The sequence below is a fragment of the Bubalus kerabau genome, chromosome 20, assembly GCF_029407905.1.
Source record: "Bubalus kerabau isolate K-KA32 ecotype Philippines breed swamp buffalo chromosome 20, PCC_UOA_SB_1v2, whole genome shotgun sequence".
NCBI classification, from domain to species: domain Eukaryota; kingdom Metazoa; phylum Chordata; class Mammalia; order Artiodactyla; family Bovidae; genus Bubalus; species Bubalus kerabau.
The window spans coordinates 9,554,380-9,581,836 of record NC_073643.1 but is presented as its reverse complement, the minus strand read 5'-3'; the positions used below and the strand labels follow the sequence as shown (position 1 = coordinate 9,581,836).

The following is a 27,457-nucleotide window of genomic DNA, read 5'->3' as shown; positions in this document are numbered from 1 at the left end:
TTACAACTATGTGTGTATCATTTACATTATACTAACTAAGTAATCTAGAGATGACAAAGTATACAGGAAAAAAAAGTGTAGGTTTTATGCATATACTGTACCATTTTATGTAAGGGATTTGTATATCCCGAATTTTGGTATCCTCACAGGGTCCCAGAACCACCCCCGTGGACGCTGAAGGACAACTGTATATTAATTTTATTTATAAATATTTTCTACCAGTTTGTCATTTCTTCATATATTGTTTAAGCTACACTTGATATATATATATAGAAATTTGATGTTTTTTTGTTTTGAGACAATGCTATTTTTGTGGATTTTGTTATATAAAGTTAAAACAACCTTCCCCATTTCTCAGTTATAAAAATAGTCAGTTTTTAAACCTTTTATGATTTTGTTTTTTAGATTTAACTTAATTTTATTTTTGTGTACAATATGGATATGTGACTTTGTTTTCCCCAGATACAAAACCAGTTGACCCGGTGGTGTGTAGTAGATTATAGTTCAGTCTTTTCTTAAACTACCACTGTTTTCTTGTAGTAAATTTCCATAAATATATGGGTCTGTTTTTTAAATGCCTTTCCAGTTTCTTTGATCAATTTATCCTCTCCTGGTAAATGATATCTGTCTCTAATGCTGCTGTACCAGGTGTTTTTTTAGCAGTAAAATCTAGTCCCTGTGAAGAAATCTATGAATCTATCTCGGAAAATATCCCTTTTCTTTCTGTTTTAATATTTTTGTAAGCTTCACTAAATCTGGCACCTTCATAACAGTGTTAAAAACTGGTGGAAATGATTGAAATCTTTATTTTTTTCTCTGAGTTTAATAGGAGTGCTTTAAATATGACCTCTGGGATGAATTTTTGGATATTCTGGATTAGGTCTGAGAATTTCCTCCTATTTATATTTTGCTAAATTTTGATCAGTAGTAGATGTGGAATCTTGTCAGATATCCCTTTAGAAATGATTGTCTCTCTCCATTTATCCATTGTACATTCATGAAATGAATTCTGCTTGGCCATTTTACATTATGATACTGCTAGATGCAGTTGGCTAATACTTAAGAAGACTCTTGACATGAGGTTGTATACTGTTAATTTAAGAAAAGTTTCTTCTACTATGGATATATTACCATTTTGTATTATATTATTATATGTTCTTTTTTAAAAAAAAAAAAGGAAAATACTTGCTAGAGGTATTGTTAAGAGATTTTTTATAAGCTTCAAATTTGTTACATTGGTACCCATGGGGTTCTTTTATTTTTTTCTAGTTGTTTAATTTCTATATTTATGTTTCTTAATTACTTTATTTGACTTGCTGTGGCTTACTTCTTTTTTTCCCCTAGATTTTTGTGGTATATTCTCACTTTGTCATAGTTTTTATTGTTTAATCACATAAGACTTTCTTATCATAATGTTGTGTTCTGAGTTTGGCATTAGCAGCATCCAGCGATTTAGATTTACTACACTCTATTTTATATTTCTCAGTCGTTTGTAATTTCCATTTCAACTTTCTCATTGAATTACATAAGGATATTGTCTGCATTTTCAGATGGTTCTTTTGTCATTCTTATCATTTTGTAATTTCATGACCTTTTTTTTTTTTTAATTTTATTTTATTTTTAAACTTTACATAATTGTATTAGTTTTGCCAAATATCAAAATGAATCCGCCACAGGTATACATGTGTTCCCCATCCTGAACCCTCCTCCCTCCTCCCTCCCCATTCCATCCCTCTGGGTCGTCCCAGTGCACCAGCCCCAAGCATCCAGTATCGTGCATCGAACCTGGACTGGCAACTCGTTTCATACATGATATTTTACATGTTTCAATGCCATTCTCCCAAATCTTCCCACCCTCTCCCTCTCTCACAGAGTCCATAAGACTGTTCTATACATCAGTGTCTCTTTTGCTGTCTCGTACACAGGGTTATTGTTACCATCTTTCTAAATTCCATATATATGCGTTAGTATACTATATTGGTGTTTTTCTTTCTGGCTTACTTCACTCTGTATAATAGGCTCCAGTTTCATCCACCTCATTAGAACTGATTCAAATGTATTCTTTTTAATGGCTGAGTAATACTCCATTGTGTATATGTACCACAGCTTGCTTATCCATTCATCTGCTGATGGACATCTAGGTTGCTTCCATGTCCTGGCTATTATAAACAGTGCTGCGATGAACATTGGGGTACACGTGTCTCTTTCCCTTCTGGTTTCCTCAGTGTGTATGCCCAGCAGTGGGATTGCTGGATCATAAGGCAGTTCTATTTCCAGTTTTTTAAGGAATCTCCACACTGTTCTCCATAGTGGCTGTACTAGTTTGCATTCCCACCAACAGTGTAAGAGGGTTCCCTTTTCCCCACACCCTCTCCAGCATTTATTACTTGTAGACTTTTGGATCGCAGCCATTCTGACTGGTGTGAAATGGTACCTCATAGTGGTTTTGATTTGCATGATCAGAGAATTTGATGGTACAATTTCTTTTTCATTGAATAACCTGAATTTTGTTAATATCCGAGTACATCATATATTTAGATAGGTAGTCTTTTAGTATTTGTGAAATATGGAATTCATTTATAGAGTGCTTTATTCATTTCTAAATCTAGTTTGTTCATATTATTCTAGTTCTTTATGGTCTTATTTTTTTTTTTAATCTTATTTTCTTAAAAGTTTCTTGTTCTTTGTCAGTGTCAAGAATAAATTCTCTTTTACTTCCCCAGCCTTTTGGAAAGTATATATTAAAAAAAAAAATATGAAGTATATATTTTTATCTTATTTGTGTCATTGTTTTCCCCTTAACCACTGAATTAATTTCGAGCAACTAAAGTTGATTATGGTGGGTTTTTTGTGTTTTTTTTTTTTCTGCTTTTATTCCTGCCTAGTGTTTATTAGGACTCTTCCCATTAAAAATATTTGCTTGATCTTAGTGTGTTCTCCAAAGAAAGCAATGGCACCCCACTCCAGTACTCCTGCCTGGAAAATCCCATGGACGGAGAAGCCTGGTAGGCTGCCGTCCATGGGGTCGCTGAGGGTCGGACATGACTGAGCGACTTCCCTTTCACTTTTCACTTTCATGCATTGGAGAAGGAAATGGCAACCCACTCCAGTGTTCTTGCCTGGAGAATCCCAGGGATGGGGGAGCCTCGTGGGCTGCCATCTGGGATCGCATAGAGTCAGACACGAGTGAAGTGACTTAGCAGCAGCAGCAGCACTGTGTTCTCAGTTTTCATCGATATTTATTTTTTCATATTTCTAAATGGCTTTGCTTTGCCGTTGTACAAGAATTCAAAAATTGGACTTCAGGTTCACATTTCTTTTCTCTCAGAATTATGTCCTTTTCACAAAGAATTGTTTTCTTAACTCTTGTTTTTATAGTGAGATGTTGTTTGATTCTTTTATTTAAAAACAGCACCACTGCTGCCTTAGGAAGCTTTGTAGGAGAGTCCCTCTGTTAGAAGTTACCTCACAGCATCTTTCATTTGTGCTGTCTTTACACAGAGGAGCAAGATTTCTGACTAAAATGAAGTTTGTTCAAATTTATGTTCGTTTTCATGTATCATTTATTTATTGCTTCTGTTTGTTTCCTGTCTTTCAGTTGTATATGTTCTCAGGAAAAATCCTTTAAATTCTGCTTACTTGACAGTACCCAATTTGCCATTTTTAAGTTTGTTTATACTTCATGTATTATTTTCAGATTGCCTGTTTTTCATGAGTTTGTTTCATGTTATTGAGACAATAACATGTCCCATCGTCTCACAGAAAATACGAATCAGGTTGTTGTTGTTTTACATTATTTCCTGTTTTCTATATTTTTGTTTGTTTCCCAGGGGCCTGCTTCTAAGTTGTTCTGAAATAGCATTTGTTTGAATGCATCATCTGTAATTGTGAGGATCACTTATTTTCCTTTGGAATAGCTCCCCTGAATATGGTGTAGCAATAGGTTAGTCTCTAGCCCCATCTCTGCCACTGTGTTGTTTAAGAGTTAATCAGCAGCAGTAGGATTTTGAGATCATGAGAGAGAGGAGGAAGAAGGTAGGTGAGACCTGCTATGTGGTATGCTGTGGCTAGGGAGTCCCTTTGGGCTTTCTTTAACTCCTCAGTAATGTTCAGGGATGAGTTCTTCTGGATGCTCTAATAGAAATAAAGTATATGAAAAATATAATGCACTCGAATCATTCCAAAACCATTACCACCCCACCCCCTGTTGCCCTCCCCCCCGCACCCCCAACCTGTTCATGGGAAACTTGTCATCCACAAAACTGGTCCCTCGTGCTAGGGGAGCAAGTCCACAGAGCCCTTCCATACTGGATATAGCAGTTGAATAACATGCAGATCAGCACTGTGTTGCATTATCCTCATCTTGAACAACTTCAGGTCTGTGGGTAGCTTCCCTCTGTCAGAGGTGAAAAAAGTGTTCCCTCTGTGTTGGTTGAGTTAGTTGTGGCCACTCACTCTTTCCTTCACTCTAAGACTTGTTTCCTCCCGAGTACGGAAGCTCTGTGGGCTGATAGCCTTCAGCTGCAGCCTCTTCAAAGCCTGCAAAGCTTGTCGAGATCTGCCTTTCCTGGAGTCTTGCCCTTTCCTAGTTATGGCCCATATCTAGTAAACTGATTGACGTGGAAGAGTAGAGTTTTGGCCATCTTAGGCCATTTTGAGACTATCTTCCAGAGCTCCCCAGTGATTTTGGGTTAAGAGGTCCTTGGGCTGTATCACAGATTGATTTCTTCCTTTGCCTAGTCTTGCTTCCTTCTCACTTCCACCAGTGTTGATCCCAAAAGCACTGCTTAATATTAAAAAGGCTGAACTCCATCTCACAGCCTGCTTCCTAGGTAACCCAGCCTGTACCATCAGCTCAGAAGAAAAATAGGAGATTTAAAGCATCAAATATGTATCCTTAGGTTACTGTTTTATTTTAATGTCTCTTGTGAACTTCTTAGTGTTTGCTTTACTAAAGAAGAGGTGGCTCAGGTGGTAAAGAATCTGTAATACAGAAGACCCAGGTTTGATCCCTGAGTCAGGACGATCCCCTGGAGAAGGGAATGGCAACCCACTCCACTATTCTTGCCTGGAGGATCCCAGTAACAGGGTAGCCTGCCAGGCTACAGTCCATGGGGTCACAAAGAGTCAGACACAACTGAGCTACTAACACACAAACACTCTCACTAAAGAAGAATGTAAGAATTACTAATAGAAATCAGAAGATTATATACCTGAATTCTAGAGAGCTGTGGTTCAGCCAGGATGAAAGTTCAGTTAAAATCACTGTTTCAAAGTGCATTCTTTTTTTTTTTTTTCTTTTTTTTTTTTTTCTTTTTTTTTTTTTTTTTAATTTTATTTTATTTTTAAACTTTACATAACTGTATTAGATTTGCCAAATATCAAAATGAATCCGCCACAGGTTTACATATGTTCCCCATCCTGAACCCTCCTCCCTCCTCCCTCCCCATTCCATCCCTCTGGGTCGTCCCAGTGCACCAGCCCCAAGCATCCAGTATCGTGCATCGAACCTGGACTGGCAACTCATTTCATACATGATATTTTACATGTTTCAATGCCATTCTCCCAAATCTTCCCACCCTCTCCCTCTCCCACAGAGTCCATAAGACTGTTCTATACATCAGTGTCTCTTTTGCTGTCTCGTACACAGGGTTATTGTTACCATCTTTCTAAATTCCATATATATGCGTTAGTATACTGTATTGGTGTTTTTCTTTCTGGCTTACTTCACTCTGTATAATAGGCTCCAGTTTCATCCACCTCATTAGAACTGATTCAAATGTATTCTTTTTAATGGCTGAGTAATACTCCATTGTGTATATGTACCACAGCTTTCTTATCCATTCGTCTGCTGATGGACATCTAGGTTGCTTCCATGTCCTGGCTATTATAAACAGTGCTGCGATGAACATTGGGGTACTCGTGTCTCTTTCCCTTCTGGTTTTCTCAGTGTGTATGCCCAGCAGTGGGATTGCTGGATCATAAGGCATGTCTATTTCCAGTTTTTTAAGGAATCTCCACACTGTTCTCCATAGTGGCTGTACTAGTTTGCATTCCCACCAACAGTGTAAGAGGGTTCCCTTTTCTCCACACCCTCTCCAGCATTTATTACTTGTAGACTTTTGGATTGCAGCCATTCTGACTGGCGTGAAATGGTACCTCATAGTGGTTTTGATTTGCATTTCTCTGATAATGAGTGATGCAAATCACTGTTTCAAAGTGCATTCTTGATAATTATGCAGATTCACTCTGATAACCTGCTTTGATGACATAGCAGTTACTGTGCTCTCCAGCAGTAGCCATGGTACATCAAAGAATAAGACCAGTATGTGTCTGGTTCCCCCCAAAGTACACTGTCCTAACAGTTCTTTGTAGTTATCAGTTAACTTGTCCTTATTATTTAATATTACAACCACATCTGCCCTTCTGAAATTGTATCGTTACTATTTAATTTGGGAAAACCTTTTGACTGGTCTTAATTTCTTTCAAAATCTGATTTTATGGTTATTTTTGTTCTTTTCTAATATAGCTAAATACTTGAATGCAAAGCAAGTAAAGGAAGAGATTATGTAAGGTACACGGTATTTCTCAACCTCTTCTAAACTGTCTTTTTCAGCATACTCATGTACCCAGACTTATACCTTTAATAACAAGCAATTGCACATCGAAATCAGTTCCTGTACGGAGGTAAGTTTTGAAAAAACTTAGTATAGCTTTATGTTGAATATTGCATTATGTCTGATTCTTAGTTGGGTACAAAAATTAGTTGTCATCAATTTCTTGCCTTCTAGAAACCTTATTAAAGTTTTTTAATTTATGTAAGGCAAAAAGGAACAATGTGCTTATTATGACTATCCACATTTCTTGGCCTTTTCGTATTAAAGTGTGTCTGAAAGTCGCTCAGTCATTTCTGACTTTTTGCGACCCCAATGACTTCTCCATGGAATTCTCTAGGCCAGAATACTGCAATGGGTAGCCGTTCCCTTCACCCAGGGACCTTCCAAACCCAGGGATCAAACCCGGATCTCCCACATTTTAGTTTATTTGGGCCACTATTTCTTTGGTTTTCAGAGAGTTTGGAGTCTAGAGTCAGCCCTCACCTAGAATCCTACAACTTTGATAGACTGTCCTGCCTTGGGCAGTCATTTAATTGCCCTGAACCTCATGTCTGTGTATGTTAGTGGGTCTAATGATGTGGACCCCATAGAGTTGTGAGGTTAAATGAGAAGGACACTAGAAGACATGAACATAGTGTTTGGCACAGAGTATACAATCATGTTAGTCTGTCAATGTCTGTCGCATTATTTCTACAATCTTTGGTATCACTGGTATCACCACTAGCACCACTAGTGTTAAAGACAAAAAACAAGATTTGTGTATTGGATATTTAAGGAAATTGTAAAAAACGCTTTCCCCTCTTTTGTTTGATAAATATGTTTATTTAAGTACTTAGAATGTTCGGGAAAATAAGACATCATTGTTACCTGTAAGTGATTTGGAATTGGGGGACAGTTGTTTAATTACCTCTCTCTTATATCAGGGTCAGCAAATAACAGTCCATTGGGCAGATCTGTCCAACAGTCTAGTTTTGTACAGGCAGAAGCTAAAACTGTAACTTAACATTTTTGAAAGGTGGTTAAAAAGGTGGGGGAAAAAATGAGAGACTATGTTGTTCTCAAAGCCTAAAATATTTGCTGCCTGAAATATTTACTCTCAGGCCCTCTACAGAAAAGATTCACCAGTCACTGTCTTACACTGAATAAAATTATAATTGGAAAATTAGAAATGTTACAGAGAAGAGGAAGTCAAGAAATGCATCATAGAATTATCCTGAAAATGGGGAGCATTTCAATACCTGTAAAGGAAGTGAGGTGTAGGCAGAGATGGAAAGCTATGCTGCAGGCTGCAGAGCCATTGGACTGGCCACTGAGCCCAGAAGATGTGATAAATGGGAGGTTTCAGTAGGAAAAGAGGCTGACTGCGGAGGGAAAGGGGATAGATAGAAGTCAGGATATGGAGGGCTTTGAACGACTGGAAGAGAAATTCTGATATTGTTTGATAAGCGGTTTTTGGTGAGAAGTAATGTCATCCATCCTAGTTTTTATTCCAGCTGTGAACAGTGATTAAAAAGGGACAATGAAAAGCATTGGTTTAATTAAGTAGGACTTCTTACATCTCATGTAAGAGATGGGGTGGAAAACTGGAGCTGTATTTGTGATAATTGAGAGGAAGATTGAAGATTTTATTGAGTAAATTCAAGAGATTTCAGACAGAATTGAGACGTGATTATTGGATTTGAATGAGGGAGGTGATATCAACTGCTTCAAATGTCAGGGTTTAAGTCCCACTCTGTCACTACGGGCAAATTAATTTAACCTCCGTGTTATTTCCTGATCTGTACCATATGGACTCCACGAGTAGACTGAGAGGATAAGGATTAATTTGTTGTTTTGTATGTAGTGTTTGAGTTGACATCATAGCTTTCTTGGTCACCATTTGTGTGTCTTCAATTTCTAGTGCATAGTAGGTGTTTGATAAGTATCTTTTAAATTAAATTAAATTTTATATTTGAAAAACATTTTCAAGTTAAAATTAAGGTCTTTTTGAACTATTAAGCATAGGAATAGTTGGAGTCTTAAAAAAAGTTAAGTATTTGAGAGTAAAAATATCTAAAAATATGTCTTATACTTTAATTCAGAAGACAAAATGCTGTATTATAGAAGAAAGTATTAATTAACATTTAGTTGTAAAATTATATAACTGAGTATTAATGTTGCAACATTTAGTTAATAGTTAATTTTTATTTTTCAGGCGTTCATTTGAATTTTTAGATTTATTATTACAGGAGTGGCAGACTCACTCATTGGAAAGGTATGCATCGACTCTTCCTCTTCCACCACTCTCCCCTCCCCTTTGTCATCAGTTCTTTAGAAATTGATGGTATTGGATTTGCATTATTTCCCATTTTCCTTTAAAAGTTATTTGTACTGATTTTCCTTTAAAGCTGAGGTGCTCCTCTTACTCATCATAGCTGTGATTTTCTTCTTTGTGGGGTGAATGAGGGTCTCTTAGGTGAATGGGCAAGAAATTCCAGGTTAAATTGGGCAAAAATTCCAGGTTTTATAAGAAATTCCAGGTTAAATTGGGCAGGTAGTTTAAAATGTATTTCTAGTCATGTAAGATAGGTTTCCCAAGGTGCAATTAATCAAGTAATGAATGATTTAGGATAGAAGAAAGGCACTTCTTTTCAGAGGAAAGAGATCAAAAACGTGAGAGAGATCTGTTGGCAGATTTCTCCACACCAGCTGTCAGGTGTCATTGGCTGTGTATATCCTGGGCAGTGTTTAATGAAGCTCTGCAGTGAAAAAGAGGAAAATAAGGGCAGCGAGTCAATCACTGGCTATCTGTATGGCTGTATTTCTCATTTGTTTCACATGTGAAGCTTGGGATCCACATGTATTTATGTTGAATACATTGCTGATTTTCCATTCTTATGGAAAGCATTAAATCTATTCACAACCCATTTTTAAAAAATAGAATATGTTGTTTACTGCAGGCATGATGTAATTCCAAGTTTTCTTTAAGTTCTCTTGTGGCAGCTGCTATTCAGTCGGTTGGTAACTGACTGTGTACTACTGGCACATTTCTACACTGGTAGGTTAGTGAGGAACCACACCAGAGATTTTCTTTAATTCATGACAAATTTAAAATGTTAGTACTGTTTGTCTGGATTCCATATAAAAATAATTATGTTCAGGTTTATAATGTTTGACTTGTCAGAAGGAAACCATACATGAATAAAATTAGTGGGGCAGATTATTAGGAAATCTTGCAATCTTAGATTCATTATTATATGCTAGTTACCTTTTTTCTCTCCCTTGCCCATTTGTGATTGATGTGTGATATATAGTATAAAGGCAGTATCGTTTGTGGTGAAATAGATAGTTTTATACATGATCCTAAAGGTACTTTATTTTATAGACATGCAGCTGTCTTGGTTGAAACTATTAAGAAGGGAATTCATGATGCTGATGCTGAGGCCAGAGTGGAGGCAAGAAAGTAAGTCTATAACATATTTTTGTGGTGGTTTAAACATACTTTGGTCTTTTCTTCGACAGAAATTATGCTGCGAGAATGAAAATATTGAAAGTGTCCTAAGTATTGTATTTGATCAGCTCTTTAGTCAAGTGGAGATTGATTTTTCTCCATTAAACCTGTACTGGTTGTCTATCAGTTTACTTAGCCTTGTTGTTTATATATCCATCAGTATTCGTATTACATCATAACATATTCACTTTTGTTGTGAATAAAAATATCTAATTTACTGAACATTTGTTACATACTTGATACTTTGTAGGGCAGTAGGTATATGTTCTTTTTTAATCCTTAAAATGATCCAATGAAGGTGCTATCTCCTTTGGCAACTGAAGTTTGGAGATCTGGAAGTTTGCACAAGGCCACCCAAATTGTAAGGATTATAGTCAGGTTTTGAACTGAGATTCCTTTTCTCAAAAGCCTGTTGTCTTCCTCCAAAAACTTGTTTAATTTAGAAAGTATTCACTTGGCACATTGTGGCTGTATTAAAACCTTTGGGGTTAAAAACTTTTGCTTTTCTTGAATGTACACATTTTACGGTTAATGTGTAATCATGCAAAGTTATTTCTTTAAGGTGTTTTTCTTTTTTTAGAAAAAAACCTTAAATTTTGTTGTTTGTTTTACAGGACATATATGGGTCTTAGAAACCACTTCCCCGGTGAAGCTGAAACACTGTATAATTCCCTCGAGCCGTCTTATCAGAAGAGTCTTCAGACTTACTTAAAGAGTTCCGGCAGTGTAGCATCTCTTCCACAATCAGACAGGTCCTCATCTAGCTCCCAAGAAAGCCTCAAGTAAGGCCATATAAAGGATCATTACTGATTACTTCCTCTTTTCAGCTCCACCAAGTTCCTTAAGTTGGATGGTTGAGTATCTGATTGCTTTCTTCTTAAAGCCTTGGAAGAATGATGACTGAATGTGCTTATTTCCCTTGGTCTATTGCCTCAGGGGTTGGATTACATGCTTGTATAGCTTCTTCTCATTGGGTTGAGTTTAGGGATTCAAAGTTTGTGCGAACATCTTCACTCACGTTTTGTTAGAATATGTTCATGTCTTTGAGAAAGATTGGAAACCACTGATTCGTATACTTTTTTTTAATACACCCAAAATAGTCCATATAGTAAGTAGCCCATTTCTAGGGCACTGTTGTGGAGGGATTATAATGGAGATTCAGAAATCATCTTTAAAACTTTTACACAGCGCTGTGTGACTGGTAAACACGCCATTGCTTTCTTTGCTTGCCTCTGGCATAGTTTGAGATTTTCAGCAACTCCCTCCAGGGGACAAAATTATCTAGTGTCTGACTCAGTTCTCTGTGACTCCACTCTCATCATTATGCTGGCCACCTCAAACCCTTGCTGCTTTGGCAGTTATACCCTATTTTCTGTTTCTCTAGCCCTGTAAGATGGCTAAGATCCCTAGTAGTGGCCACAAATATCTGCAGATTTCTCTAGGGAAGAGCAGCTCACAGAATATCAGTCTACCTCGCTGTAGTTGCTGTGTCTTTAGGGTCTTCACCCCCACAAAGACTGCTAGTTGCCTTGGCAACTTCCTGGTCCTGGACAGGTACCAGCGTGGGCGAAAGAGGTATCTGGGGCACAACTGCAGGAAGTACTCACAGGGTCTTATGAGTACTGTACTAAATAAGAGTTCAGTGGCTTACAAGTTTTCAGAGTAAAAGAAGATACGATTTGATTAAAAAAAAATAATAATTATTGTAGGAATAATTGTACCTAAACTTCTATTTAAATTTGTGATAAATCCTTCACCTCGAATGAGCTTTGTTGCTTTTTTTCCCTTTACTTTTTCTTGCTGTACTCAAACTTTGTATATGAGTCGGCTGAAGATCATTGTTAAAATACAGAATCTGATTAAGTAAATCTGGGATGGGACCTGAGATTCTGCATATTTTACACATTCCCATGGAACAACAGACTGGTTCCAAATAGGAAAAGGAGTGCGTCAAGGCTGTATATTGTCACCCTGCTTATTTAACTTATATGCAGAATACATCATGAGAAACGCTGGGCTGGAAGAAGCACAAGCTGGAATCAAGATTTCAGGGAGAAATATCAATAACCTCAGATATGCAGAGGACACCACCCTTATGGCAGAAAGTGAAGAGGAACTAAAGAGCCTCTTGATGAAGGTGAAAGAGGAGAGTGAAAAAGTTGGCTTAAAACTCGACATTCAGAAAACTAAGATCATGGCATCTGGTCGCATCACTTCATGGGAAATAGATGGGGAAACAGTGGAAACAGTGTCAGACTTTATTTTTCTGGGCTCCAAAATCACTACAGATGGTGACTGTAGCCATGAAATTAAAAGATGCTTACTCTTTGGAAGAAAAGTTATGACCAACCTAGATAGCATATTAAAAGCAGAGACATTACTTTGCCAACAAAGGTTCGTCTAGTCAAGGCTATGGTTTTTCCAGTGGTCATGTATGGATGTGAGAGTTGGACTGTGAAGAAAGCTGAGCACTGAAGAATGGATCCTTTTGAACAGTGGTGTTGGAGAAGACTCTTGAGAGTCCCTTGGACTGCAAGGAGATCCAACCAGTCCATTGTGAAGGAGATCAGCCCTGGGATTTCTTTGGAAGGAATGATGCTAAAGCTGAAACTCCAGTACTTTGGCCACCTCACTCGAAGAGTTGACTCATTGGAAAAGACTCTGATGCTGGGAGGGATCGGGGGCAGGAGGAGAAGGGGACGACAGAGGATGAGATGGCTGGATGGCATCACTGACTCTATGGACGTGAGTCTGAGTGAACTCCGGGAGATGGTGATGGACAGGGAGGCCTGGTGTGCTGCGATTCATGGGGTCGCAAAGAGTTGGACACTACTGAGCGACTGAACTGAACTGAACTGAAGGTGATATCATTGCTTTTTGTCTATGGACCATTCTTTGAGTAGCAAGGATCTAAATAAGATATTTTATTAGAACATCTTTAAGCATAAACAACTTTGAAATCTGTGACTTGAATCAATCTGCCTCAACATAACAGTTTTAGGAGACAGTTATAAAAATAATATAATATTGGGTTTGATAACCAAATGCCAAATTTACCATTTAATAATAATAACTTAGGGCTTCCTTGGTGATTCAGATGGTAAAAAATTGGCCTGCAGCGTGGAGACCTGGGTTTGATCCCTGGGCCAGGAAAATCCCTTGGAATAGGGAATGGCAACCCACTCCAGTATTCTTGCCTGAAGAATTCCATGGACAGAACCTTGTGGGCTACAGTCCATGGGGTCAAAGAGTCGGACACAGCTGACTGACTTACACACAATAATAACTTAAGAATATTTTCAGTAGTCTGACATTACCTCTCTTCCCCTCACCTTTAAAATTTGTAGATAGGGAATTCCATGGCAGTCCAGTGGTCAGGACTCTATGCTCACTATCATGGACCCAGATTCAGTCCCTGGTTTGGGAACTAAAAATCCCACAAGCCGACTTCTCTGGTGGTCCAGTGATTTAAGAATCCCCCGCCAATGCAGATCAAATCCCCCGAATACAGATTCGATCCCTAGGCTGGGAAGATTGTACATGTCACAGGGCAGCTAAGCCCGTGGGCCACAGCTGCCGAGCCTGTGCTTGACAGCGCAAGACCCACAACTACTGAAGCCGCGTGCTCTAGAGCCCGAGCTCCACAAGAGAAGCCTCCGCAACAAGAATGCCTTGAAGCACAACTAGAGGAGGCCGGCACAGCAACGACGATCAAGTGCAGCCAAAGATAAATAATAAAATTTTTAAAAATCCCACAAGCCACATAGCACAACAAGCAAGTGAAAAAATGAATAATATAATAAAGTAAAATAAAATTCATAGGTATACTTTCCAAACCCTCTTACATACTTAGATATGTTTATTTTGGGGCTGCAGAGTACCATTGTAGTTACAGGTAAGTAATCAGAAAAGATATTAAAGGAGGCAGTGGATTCTTTTGAAATGATTCTAGCTGTTTTGCTTTCTATACGTGTTAATACACGTTACCCTCAGCAGCAGTTGTGGCTTTGTTTCTCTTGCCCCACACAGTAACACTTAATAGCACTACTGTAGATGGCATTATATCTACAGAGTAATTGCTTGACTTTCCAGTGGCCACAACTGTTATGACTTAGGTGATGGAGGCTTTGGTTTCACTGAACTTCCTGTGTACTGGTAATAATACTCGCTCTCTCTCCTTCTAAGTAAAATACCTCAGAATAAAAGTGTTGGAGAGGGCCATTATTGAGTTCCCTGTTATAATATGTGTGCCGAGGACAAGAGTGAATAGCAGCCACCTGGTCCCTGTTCCTGTAGAGCTTACAGTCTTTATTCAGTGCTAGTTATTTCATTTTTGCTTCACAACTAATTTAGATACCAGTGATACATGACAGCAACTGTTCTGAAGTGATTTGTCAAAGAAAAATTGAAACCAAGTACTTCTCAACTCTTCAGAAATCTCAGTGGTGCTTCATTAAGTGTTATCAGAGGAGTGATAAATTATTAAAAGTATTTCTTTTTACCTTGCAGTCGCCCCTTTTCTGCAAAATGGTCTACAGCAAACCCATCTGCTGTGGCTGGAAGAGGTAAATCGCCTTTTTAAGAGTCATAGCATATTTTACTTAATCAAGTAAAAGTGACTTTATAAATAAATGTTACTATGTAAAAAGCTTTTCTCACTCAGTGTGTCATCAAGAATTTAAAAGTTTAAAACATTTATAAAGTTTTCCTTAAAAGTTTTTGAAGCACATTAGAACTGTTTAAAAGCTAAACAGTTAAAAACAATAGCTTTTAAACTGTTTTAATGTGACCCACAAGGAGAAAATCATTTTACATTGTAAATACCACACATATACACTTTACAACCTGTGTTTGTATACCACATACATGTACTACATACAATGTATTATATGTAATTATATACCTACAACATACATGTAACATGTAGTATATTATATGCCAATATATTTGTATAGTATAATCTGAAGTTCCAGGAAGTCTACTTACCTTTACTTGTGACACACTCTGTTTTCTATTTTGTTTCATTTCTTTAAAGTGCCATCCTGACCCACTCAGTTAATTTCACAGCTTTATTAATGGGTCATAACTCAGAGTTTATAAAACTCCTTATTAAAACTGGAAAACTAAACACCAGAAATTTATTTTTATTTTATTTTTTATGTTTTAATATTTATTCAGGTCCATTTTTGAACTGAGGTGACTTCTTTTAGCATCTCAGCCATTAAACACCAGAAATTTAATGACTTAATTTGCATTGCCTGAGAGTGGCAGAACCTGAATTATTTTCTGAATTATCTTATCCCCAGACTGGTTCTATTTGCATTATTTTTATGGTCAAACAGTAGCCTTGCTGTCATCTATTTATCTTGTGTAGCACTTCAGTTTCATGAATCAGTTGTAAATATCTTTTCATTTACAAAACAATCCTATGAAGTTTTAACAAAGTATAGTTATTTTTTCCTATTTTTTTGGAAGGGGAAAATGAGGCAGAGAAATATTGAGAAAAAACTGTCCAAGATGACTTACTTGCAACAACATTGAAACTTAGGCATCCTGATTTTAAAGTACTTTTGTAGAATCTAGAAATAAAAGTACTTTTCTATTATCCATTTGGCCACTATTTCCTTTTTGGATCATCATTCAATATCTTGTGGTGATTTCAAGTTTATATAATTTTTACGCCATTTGCAATGATGAAAATAATACAGGTTACCTTTCCTTTGTTTTTCGTAGTATCAGCAGGCAGCAGCAAAGCCAGCTCTCTTCCTGGAAGCCTGCAGCGTTCACGAAGTGACATCGATGTGAATGCTGCTGCCGGCGCCAAGGCACACCATGCTGCCGGGCAGGCTGCGCGAAGTGGCCGGTTAGGTGCAGGGGCCCTGAATCCAGGCTCCTATGCATCACTAGGTAAGCTAGCTCACTATAGGAAATTGTCCTGCATTTTCTCCCTGGTCTCAGGACACTAATGAACCGTCATCAATTTCAGTAACTGATCATGGTGATATCTTTATCATCTCTATTTCATTCTTATTATGAGTAGTCCGTACATTTTATATGATTCTGTCCTTGGAATGTAGTTCTGAGATATCTGCAATGCCTTATTTCTCCTCTTCCTAACCATCTTGATGAAAGGAACAGCTCTTGATTCCTTGATTTGCCTGTAGAATTTTCACAGTTCTGTGCTACTGCCACATCCAGCTGCTGGTTACTGAGGAAGTTCGGTCTTGTACCCAGCTTCTCCGTTCCCCTTCTCCTATCTCTGTTCCCTTCCCAAGAAGATAAAGGCTTTTGGGAATCTGGGAAAACTACAAAGCTTAATCATAATCAAAACTTAAACATACATCCCCAAAGCCATTCAGAGTTTGTTTTTTATATCCATGATAAGAGTTTCCGGTTGGTTAGCCGTATTATTTGTCTTACTTTTGTGCTTCATTTTTCTTTCTCTTGAGTAGTAGTGATAGAACACTAGGCAGGTAGACCACTGGCAGTCCATAGGAAGTGCAGAGATTCTGGATGTGTATGTAGTACATGGGAAAAGTGGCATGGCTGCATCTAGTGAGGAAAGCATAGATTATTCATTAAACGGTGTTTAGACACATGGCTTGCAATCTGGTACAAAATTAAGTTAGAATCACGTTTTTACACTGTATAACAGTTTATTCCAGGTGACTAAAAAGTTGAACAAAAATATAAAGCAACTTGATGAAAACATAATAGTTGAATATTCATCTAATCTCAGGTTGGAGAAGACATTTCTAAGTATAAAAGCCAAAAATCCATGAGGGAAAAGTCCCTCAGATTGAAATCTAAGTGTAACAAGTGGCTGAAAACAGAAAGGGAAAAAGGTTTTGCCAGGTACTGCAAAAAAAGCTAAAATGTCTTCAAGTTTTATACATCTCAGGAATACAGGTGAGCTTATTTTTATAGAAAAAAAATTTTATATATGTCAAGAAAAGCATATTTCAGAATTGCCACCAAAACACCAGAACAGATATTGAACATCAGTTGTAATCAAACAGATGCAAATTGACCTATAAATAAAACAAGAAAGTTAAAGTTAGTGACTGCTGTTCATAAAGAATGCGGTTAAAAGTACAGATGTGAAATAATCATGGAGCACTTTTATCTGAGTGGTATTTTCATGATACCCATGAAGCTTTTTTAAATGTTCGATGTTTTGAGCCTGTAGTCCAATGTTTTTAGATAACTATGCCAAGAAATAAAAAGAACGTTTATTATGTTTTTAATAATGTATTAGATTCAAGTTTGATATGTTACAAGGGGAAATGTTTAAGTTATGGTATACCCTTATATATGCCATGCAGCCACTGACAATTCAAAATTCACTGACAAATCAAAAATATGAATTGTCATATTTTTGATAAAGATCAAGTGATATAGCCTACCAAAAAATGTATGATAATTTCATCATTTTGCATAAAATTATACATATGAAGGACTGGGCAAATACGGTTTTTTGTAAGATTCATCTATATCATTGCATGTAGCTAAAGTTCCTTTATATTTCTATATATAATGTTCTGCTGCTGCTAAGTCACTTCAGTCATGTCCGACTCTGTGCGACCCCATAGACAGCAGCCCACCAGGCTCCCCCGTCCCTGGGATTCTCCAGGCAAGAACACTGGAGTGGGCTGCCATTTCCTTCTCCAATGCATGAAAGTGAAAAGTGAAAGTGAAGTCGCTCAGTCGTGTCTGACTCTTAGCGACCCCATGGATTGCAGCCTACCAGGCTCCTCCGTCCATGGGATTTTCCAAGCAAGAGTACTGGAGTGGGGTGCCATTGCCTTCTCCGATTATGAATAATGCTTATGAACATTTTTATTTATAGGACTGTACAAAAATGTTGACAAAGATGTCAACAGTGGGTTGATCACTGCTTTTAATTTTCATAAAACTTTTCTGTATTTGAAACATTACCTTGCTAGAAACACATTATTATTTCAGTATATGAAAACCAATCAATATAATATACCTTGTAGTAGAACAAAGGATAAAAATCACATGATCATTAGATGCAGAAAAGGCATTTGACAAATTCTGTCACCCTTTCATGATAAAAATACTCAACAAACTGCGATAGAAGGAAACTTTCTGAGCCTGATAAAGATATCTGTGAAAAATCCACAGCTATCATATATGACATGATGAAAGACTGGATGCTTCTCTGAAAATCAACAAGATAAGGATGTCCACTCTTGCCCTTCCTAAGAGCATTGCCATGGAAATTCTAGCCAGGTCAGTTAGGCTAGAAAAAGAAATAAAAAATATCGAGATTGGAAAAGAAGTAAAACTTGATCTTACATATAGAAAACATGATCGTATATATAGAAAATCCTAAGAAATTCACAAAAAACTATTCGAGCTTTTTAATGAGTTTAGCAAAAGTTATAGAAGGTAAGATCAATATGCAAAAATCAGTTGGATTTCTAAATGCTAGCAGTGAACAATCTGAAAATAAAGTAAGAAAGCATTTCCAATGACAATAACCTCAAAAAGAAAAAATACTTAGGAATCTATATAACAGAAGGAGTGTAAGACTTCTCTAGGAATAACCACTCCTGTGTTTCTCCTTTACTCTCACACTCACACCGCTGACACCAATGTGTGGGATTTCACACCAGCAATTATCAGACAACAGCTGGGTATCCTTCAGTGCAATTCAGTTGGAACATAATATATATTAGCACAGGCCTCACAGGTTAAAGGCTCCCGCCCCGACTCATCCACACTTCAGACATCAACTGCAAGTCCAGGTTGTTACCTGTGCTTCTGACCAACTGGCTCTAAGTCAGAGGTGCCCTTGCCCCCCTCCTTTACAAAGGGAATTAAAGGATATGAATGAGCAGTTGGATGAAGAGATACAGGGGACGAGGTCTGGAAAAGTCTGAAGCCCAGAGCTGCTTTCCCTGTGGAGTTGCAGTGTGCCGCTCTCCCAGCATATGGGTGTGTTAAACCAACCAGGACCTCTGAATCCTGTGCTTTTGGCACTTTTATGGAGGCTTCATCACAAAGTCCTAGTTGATCATTTACTTGGTCTCCAACTCCACGCCCCTTCCCAGAAGATGGAGGATGGGGCTGAAAATTCCAAGCTTCAAACCATGGTTTCATCTTTCTGGGACCGTCCCACATCCTGAAGCTATCCAGGAGCCCACCAGGAAATGCCGCAGTAGAACAAAAGACACTCTTGTCACCCAGGAAATTCCAAGGAACTTAGGAGCTCTGTCAGGTACTAGGTCACCAGCAAATAATAGAACAAAAGGTACTCCATCCTACCACGTAAGAAATTACAAGGGATTTAGGAGCTCTGCAGGAATTAAGGCCATATGTATGTTTTCTTTCACATTTGTACACTGAAAACTACAACACACTGTTAAGAGGATTTAAAGATCTAAATAAATGGAAAGACATTCATTGTTAAGATAGGAAATTGACTTACGGATTCAATGTAATCCCTCTCAAAAGTCCAGCTACCTTTTTACAGAAATTGACAAACTGCTCCTAAAATTCATATGAAAATGCAGAGGATCCAGAATAGATGAAATGATCTTGGGGAAAAAAAGAGCAAACTTGGTATACTCACACTTTCTGATTTCAGAACTTACTTCAAAGCTACAGTAATCCAGTCCATGTGGTGCTGGCATAAAGATAGACATGTACACCAATGCAAAGAATTGAGAGTCCAGAAATAAACCCATATATCTGTGATCAGTTGATTTTCAACAAGGGTGCCAAGACCATGCCATAGAGAAGAATTCTTTTCAACAAATGATGCTGGAACAACTGGATAGCCACATGCCAAGAAATGAATTTGGACGCTTATGTCATACTATATCCAAAATATTAACTCAAAATAGATTAAAGACCCAAATGTAAGAGCTACAGCTATAAAGCTCTTAGAAGGAAAAACATGTATAAATCTTCATTACCTTGAATGATGCAATGTTTTCTTAGATACTTTACCAAACACACACAACCGAAGAGAAGCTGGATAAAGCTTGGACTTCTTCAAAATTAAAAATTTTGTTTCAAAGGGCACCATCAAGAAAGTGAAGAGACAACACACAAAATAGAGAAAATGTGCAAATCACGTATCTGATTAAGGACTTAGATCTCAAATATATAAAGAATTTTCATAACTCTGACAAAAAGATAATTCTGTTTAAAAAATAGGCCAAAGATTTGAATATGCATTTCTCTAAAGACAATATACAAATTACCGATGAAAGCACATAAAAAGATGCTCAACATCTTTAGACATTAGGGAAATGAAATTCAAAAGCACCTCTTCACGCTCACTAGGATGGCTGGTAAAGATATGGAGAAATGGAAACATCACATGTATGAGCATCACAAGTGTCTGCTCATGGAATGTAGGCAGAGCCACCTTGGGAACAGCTTGGCAGTTTCTCAAAAAGTGAAACAGAGAGGTCCACTCCCAGCTGTTTACCCAAGACATATGAAACATATGTTCTCATTAAAATATATACATGAATAAATATTCAAGCAACATTATTCATAACAGCTGTAAAGTGGAAACAACTCAAATGTTCATCAGCTGGTAAATGGTTAAGCAGATATGTACATACAATGAAACAGAATATCACTCAGCCATAAAAAGGATCATATTACATAAAAATGAAATACTAGTGCATCCTCTAAGATGGATGGAGCTTGAAAGCATTACCAAGTTAGGTACAAACTGGCACATATTTATGATTCCATTTACATGAAATGCCTAGAATAGGTGAATCCATACAAACATATAAATTAGTTGTTGCTAAGTGATGAGAGTTGGGAAAAATAGAGGGTGACATCAGTGGGTGTAAGATTTCTTTTTAGAAGTGATGAAGGTGTTCTGGAATTGGATATTTATGAGGGTTGTGCAGTCTTGTGAATATATTAAAAGCACTGAATTGTGTACTATGAAAGTGAATTTTATGGTACATGAATTATACATTAATTTTTTAAGTGGGGAAAATGGAAAACATAATAAAATGTACTCATTGTGAGTCTTAACAACAAAAACATTTAATAGTGTTCATTTTTTAGTACTAGGAAAAAAATATTGAATTTGAAATGTTTTAAAGTGAATTTGAAAGCCATTTGCTGCAATGTTTTTTTCATAAGAAAGTCGTAACAGTGCCATGAGATTCCTTAATTTGTTTCTTTGGTTCCTTAAGGTTTGAAGGGAATGTTTGCTTTCTTACAAAAGGGAAAGGTGCCCTCTGTCCTCTTTTTTTCCTGACCCAGGCTCACATTCAGGGACAATGAGATACTTGCCTGTAGCTCTTTCCGGGCTTAGAAAATAGATTTTCTCATTCTTTCTATTTCTGTGTCTTTTTCTCTTTTCCTTACTGTCTTCCTTCCTTCCTTCCCTCCCTCCTTTCCTCTCTTCTTCCTTCCTAGACGCCCTCCTCTGCTCTTTCTGACCTTTCTTATACAGATGTGACTTGTGTTACTTTGATTCTTGTTTATAATGGCTGAACATTTATGGATCCAGAGATAATATGCTTCTGTTGAAACAGTCTCTCAGTCTATCAGTAGGTTGCTAAAGGATGAGCAGCTAAAAGCTTGTTGAGTTTTATGAATTTTGAGTTTGACATCGCCAAGACATCAACCTGGAATTGTTTTGGAGGCACAGTAGTATATGAGAAAGAATTACATATAGTGGCAGAAAACTCAGGAGAGAGATCTGTGCTTGAGATTAGATTCAGAAATGATTAGAGATTGTTCTTGTTGTAATCTTTCAATATTAAACTCAATACATTACTTAAGCAGTTGCCACTGGGTTTTTCTGCCACTAAAGTGCTGAATCCTTTGACAGTGGAATATGATGAGTGTTTTGAGGTCCACCCTTTAAAACTTTATCCTGAGGAAGAAGTTTATCCTGAGGAGACAGGAATTTCTGTTAAGGAAACCTTGATATATCTATGCCAAATTTATGGATATTTGTTCTCAATGGCTAGGTTTGTGAGATTGCCTAAATGAAAAAGAAAGTAAATGGTTTCAGTGGTGTCATGTGACAGAAGTCAGACTTCTTTGATTGAGGAAGAAGTTGGAAGGAGAATCTGCATAAATTATTCCAGTGCTTAATGGTTGAGAAGAGATGAAAAAACACTGTAGCAGTTATCCATAGTTAAAGGTTAATGAACTTTTTGTTTTTTCAAAATTAAGGAAGTCACATATGTTTGTATACTAAGTTGGTAGGATCAGTAGAGAAGAAAAAGTTAAAATGCAAGAATGAGAGGAAATTGCTTATGGCCAGAATTCTTACAAGAGGCATAAGGAATAGGATGTAAGCGCTAGGGAGTTAGCCTTGGATGTTGAAGGGTCATCAGCGTCACTGAGGTCGGGGGAAGAAAAGGAAGAAGCAGGTAGTTCACGTGTCTTTGGGGCAGCTGGGCGTTGAGAACCACGTCATCAGCAGTTTGCTGTGTCTGTGTTTTCACGTTTGAGGAAGCAGAGTCAGGACACTGCTAATAAAAAGCAGGATGTCTGAGAGGTGACTGGAAGTATGCTCCAGCTTGTTGAGGGGCCACAAGAGGTGGGGTACTCTTCTGGCCTTCCTGCAACCTCCCACACGTTTAAGAGACTTGCTGGAAGAACTCACACGACTTGGCTGTGCTCATGGCTGAGGTTTACTAGAGCAAAAGGACACACGGCAGGATCAGCAAGGGAGAACATCCCGTTGGGTGTTCTGGAGGTGTCGAGGCACAGGCTTTCAGAGTTTTCCCTCCCAGAGGCAGAACGATGGGCTGTGTGAAACATGCTGCTTCCTCCGGCAGTGACTGTAGAACATGTGCGTAGTGTTTCTGCCCGGAGAGACTCACTGAAGACTCAGCCCAGGGTGAGGGTAAAGGGGGGGTGGTTAGGTAGGCACTGCCATACACCCAGCCACAAGTACCAGCATCTATTCTCCCAAAGAGAGAGCAGGTATTCCCCATAAATCACATTATCTGCAAAAACAGTTCAGGCAAGTTCTTTAACAGGAGTTCAGTACCTTGTCCCCAACACTGAAACAGGATCCAGAAGTAACTTCCCAGCGGCCAGCTAAGGGCCAGCCCTGTAACTAGGCTCTTCTTAAGAGTATCAGGCCTCGTGTGTTAACAGTTTTCTGCACAGTCACTCAAGGCCAAGCCTGATGATTTCCCTAGTTTCTAGCAGTGCCTTTATGCATGACTTTGTGGTTTTATAATTGTCTCTGTTGGGGCACCTCGGTGTAGCGGGGTAGAAAATTAGAGTCGTTTGATTTATCCATACTTCAGGGCTTACAGGACCGAAAGTGCTAGGAAAGTATGGGGTGAGGAAGCAGCAAGGCAGTAGAAGGAAGATAATGACAAAAGAGCTAAATTTAGAGTGGAATTTGGGGGTGTGCTCTAGCCTATAGAGGAAGAAAGAAAGCAAGGCAAGGTGACTTAGATTATGAGAAGCTCAGCAGACCCAAGCAGGAGGTTTGTCTGATGGTGGAGGCGCCCAAGGTTGGAACATGGGCTTCTCTAACTTCTCTAGGCAAATAAAAACTAGACTGATTATCAATTCAGTTCTTTTTTTTTTTTTTTTTCTGGTATCTTTGTCTCACAAAGGAAACTCATCTTATTTAATCTAGTATGTTTTAATTGAAAAAAAGCTTCATGTCTGTGCTATGAATTCTGTCTTCTTAAAAATAATGTTTTCCAGGGGTTATAAAATCTTTTTCTGATATACCAAGTTTTCCTCTGTTCTTTGCTTGCTCTTTCATCAAAGAGGATACTTCTGACAAGATGGATGGTAAGAACTTCCTTTTCTAATTCTACTAAAAAATTTTATGGTTCTTGGATTCTATGTAATATCTTTGTTCTCTTAATTTCTGAAAATAGACTGCTTATTTAGCAGCAGTCTTAATGTGAAAATGGTTCCATAATTCTCTGATTGAATTTGGGGCTAGACATATCCATTTTGGGTTTCTCAGTTTATTCAAATACTAGATTACTGTTTGTTTAAGTTAAATCAGTTTTCTTAACTTTTTTTAACCTGAGCCCTTACAATATTCTTGATTTCTCAAGTCTTTCTCAGAAATACCAGATTCAGGAGAAAGGAACCTCATAAGTCACATAATTCAATTCTTTAGTTTACTAACTCTGCTATAGAGAGAGACAGATCACATATTTTACAGATTCATATGTCTCCTCTGGTGGCTCAGTGGTAAAGAATCTGTTGCCAATGCAGGAGACACATGAGACTCAGGTTCAATCCCTGGGTCAGGAAGATCCACTGGAGAAGGAAATGACAACCCATTCCAGTATTCTTGCCTGGGAAATTCCATGGGACAGAAAAAAATCAGATACAACTTAGCGATTAAAAAACAATAACAGTGGTCATTTATGAAAATGAAATGCTAGGTACAGATGCTGTCTTTTTAAGAGTGTGTTTCAAATGAACATTTAATCAAAATTGAACTTATTTTGAGCTGTACCTTTTAAATTTCATTATTTAGTTTATCTTTAGTTGCTTGATCCAATATGATCATTTTTATCTGTATGATATTTTTGTCTAGTACTAGACTCTATTATCCGTACTTTTCCTTCACATCATCAGATACTACAGTGTTAACTAGGAACTTGAGCTTTTTTGTAAGAACTTGTAAGAAGATCATGAATCTGTAAGTCACAGTATGAGATCTAGTAAAAATGGAAAACTGTTTTTCTATCAATTATTACATAAACTCTGAAACTGGTTTATCTTCTGCTCTGATGATTTATTTAATCTTGGCTTGGGTACATGAGTGTTATTTATAGTTGGTCTCTGTGCATCTCTTTATGTTTAATGTATTTCATAAATTTAAGGAATTATTAAATGAATGAAAACCCACCAAAAGATAGTTTCTATATTTCAGACCATGTGGTATCACTTCTGTCACTGAGAGTCTGGATCCTTAAAAAACAAATTATTTTCATTTTCCAGATCAAAATTTTTCTTGTTTGGGTCAGAAACATCAGCCTATTTGAGAAATCACATGTGTTATATAATGTGATACTCTAACTGATGTTTAGTCCTGCTTTTTTTTTTTAATCTATATACACACAGAGAGAGAAATACCTGCTATTGCTCTATAATAGTAACAAGTTCTGATATTCATCCTTGATTTTTTTTTTTTTTTTTTGACCGTGCTGTGCAATATGTGGTATCTCAGTTCCCCAACCAGACCTTAGCAGTAAAAATGTGGAGTCCTAACCAGTGGACTGCCAGGAAGTTCTCTTTACTTGATAATTTTTTTGGTAGCTTTTACAGCATCTTAGGGAGTACAAAAAAGCTTGAATAAAGAGCTGACAGATTCATAGGTAACGCTTTGATGAAAACAGCACGGCCTGGGTCATGGATGTGATCCCATGTTTGTCAGTTACTTTTCTAGCTCTTCCTTGGGCTCCCTTTTGAGAATGCTCAGAAAGTATTCTTACACTGGAAAGATACATTAAAACATTTGTTTTGAAGGGAGCAGTGATAGAGTTGTATCATTCTTGAGTAATTAGTTTTACTTTTCTTCATTTAAAATTTTCAATATGAAATACAGTGGACAAACTGGTCTATTACAAAATTTTGCTGTTTTCAGTTGTCTAGTTTTAACTGTTTTGTGCTGTGAGTCTTTAGGTTACCTCAAATTTTGTTTTATCTCAAAACCTTTTAAAAGCTAATATAAGGCTATCAAACTAGAAGATATTTTTTTCTTTTGCCCTTTTGTTTTTGTCTTGGGTGGGAGGCACAAGGAAAGTCTTAATATCAACATTGGCAGACTTTGTTGAAACGTTATTGTTTTATTTCTCTTATTTAGGAACAGCATCTGAAGATGGTAAGAATTAAACATTTTGTTAGTAACACAAATACCTCTACATTAATATTTTCATTAGTAGGAATTAAATATTAAAAACTAAAATAGGCTACTTTGTTTGCAGATCTATAATTTGCCAGCTGTGCTAGCCTCTACATTTTGTGTTTGGTTGTGTTATTCATGTAGATTTTTTTTTTTTAATCCTTCATCCTGGAGTTTTGCTGTGTATCTTGCATTATCTCATGCTGGAAAAAATATAATTGCTTCACGTGTTTAATAATACCTAGTATAAAGTTACATAGTTTCATTTTTTATGTAGTGACATTAATGCTTTTCTTTTATGTTTTTGTTTTTTAGTTTTTGCCAGTTCATTTATACTTTGTGAGTGCACGCACCGTTGCTTTATCATTGGAGTTTAAATATCATCCCATTTAAATGCATTTATTTTGTCAGCTTTTAAATGTATCTTTGATTTTGAATCAGTGCCTGGGGAATTGCATATAGTTTGAATTTGGAAGTACAAAAACCTTGCTAGATATAATACTTTATTTTACTGAACCAATTTACCTTTTTAAAAATATTTATTACTTTTCAATTTGGAGAAAGGAAAAACTTCAGTGTTTTTATTTATTCTACTTAAAGGCTATCTTATTAATTAAGCCTCTGATATGAAACACAGTTTTTCCCCAGATTTTACGAGTGGTATTTTCTGGTAATACAACCAAGTAGATTTGACCTTTTGATGGTGTCATGTTTGCTCTGACATACTTTCATATTTTCATATTTTAAGTTTTAGAATACTTTATACAAATGGTTTCTGGCACTGTGTCACTATAATTTAGATGGTACTATCAAAATAATTTATCCTAACTTCTTTATTACAGTGGATAAATTTTGCATTTCAAAAATAATAATTTTCTTTCTATTTTACTTCTTGGTCAGGAGAACATCATGTCCTATTCTAAGCAGACTCTGTAAAAGGGTGAAAGTCCTGAATCATGAGCTTTTTGGGGGCCTTGAAGAAGTTGATAGAATGAGAGGATCTACCACCTGTACTTCTCATTTTGCTTCATTTTATTCCTTGTTCTTAGTTATTCTCTTCTCTTCCCTCACTCATGTCATAATCTTGAAGTTTTCCTTATCTCTAGATATGTTTTCTTAATTAATATTGCCGTATCAGGCTAGCCCGCAGATCGTGATTGCCCTCCAAGTTGTGCCTTTTAAATGAAACCTTCTCCATGATCACGTTGGTATGGGTTCCAATGTGATAGTGATTGAGGCTGTTGCTCGAGAACACCAAAGTACCTACTAGTGATATATTTTTGTTTTGTCTAATGACAGTTTACTTAAGCACTTTGATAAATAAGCATTCTCTCCTTTGGTTCAAGAGCTCTAGAAACATTTCTGCGCCTTGGTTTCTGGAGGGGGATGAAACAGTAATAGAGAAGGAAGGAATACTGATTGGAGTTAGAGAAGGAAATGTGTAGAGAAAAGTGCCAACTCCTCTGTGATTGGTGTTTCCTCAAA

General features: G+C 37.2%; 1 protein-coding gene across 17 annotated transcripts in view; it reads left to right on the top strand.

The window, feature by feature from the left end:
* Positions 1-27,457, top strand: part of CLASP2 (cytoplasmic linker associated protein 2) — a 180,761-nt gene that overhangs the window by 90,007 nt on the left and 63,297 nt on the right. For 9 of the 17 annotated variants that reach the window (XM_055557784.1, XM_055557778.1, XM_055557771.1 and 6 more), the window contains 8 exons: positions 6,617-6,687; positions 8,812-8,871; positions 9,982-10,059; positions 10,722-10,889; positions 14,617-14,672; positions 15,841-16,014; positions 23,806-23,895; positions 25,934-25,951. In XM_055557784.1, coding sequence (XP_055413759.1) covers positions 6,617-6,687; positions 8,812-8,871; positions 9,982-10,059; positions 10,722-10,889; positions 14,617-14,672; positions 15,841-16,014; positions 23,806-23,895; positions 25,934-25,951 — 715 coding nt within the window. The remainder of the gene's footprint in view (positions 1-6,616; positions 6,688-8,811; positions 8,872-9,981; positions 10,060-10,721; positions 10,890-14,616; positions 14,673-15,840; positions 16,015-23,805; positions 23,896-25,933; positions 25,952-27,457) is intronic. The other 8 variants (XM_055557779.1, XM_055557772.1, XM_055557775.1 and 5 more) reach the window with 2 other exon arrangements.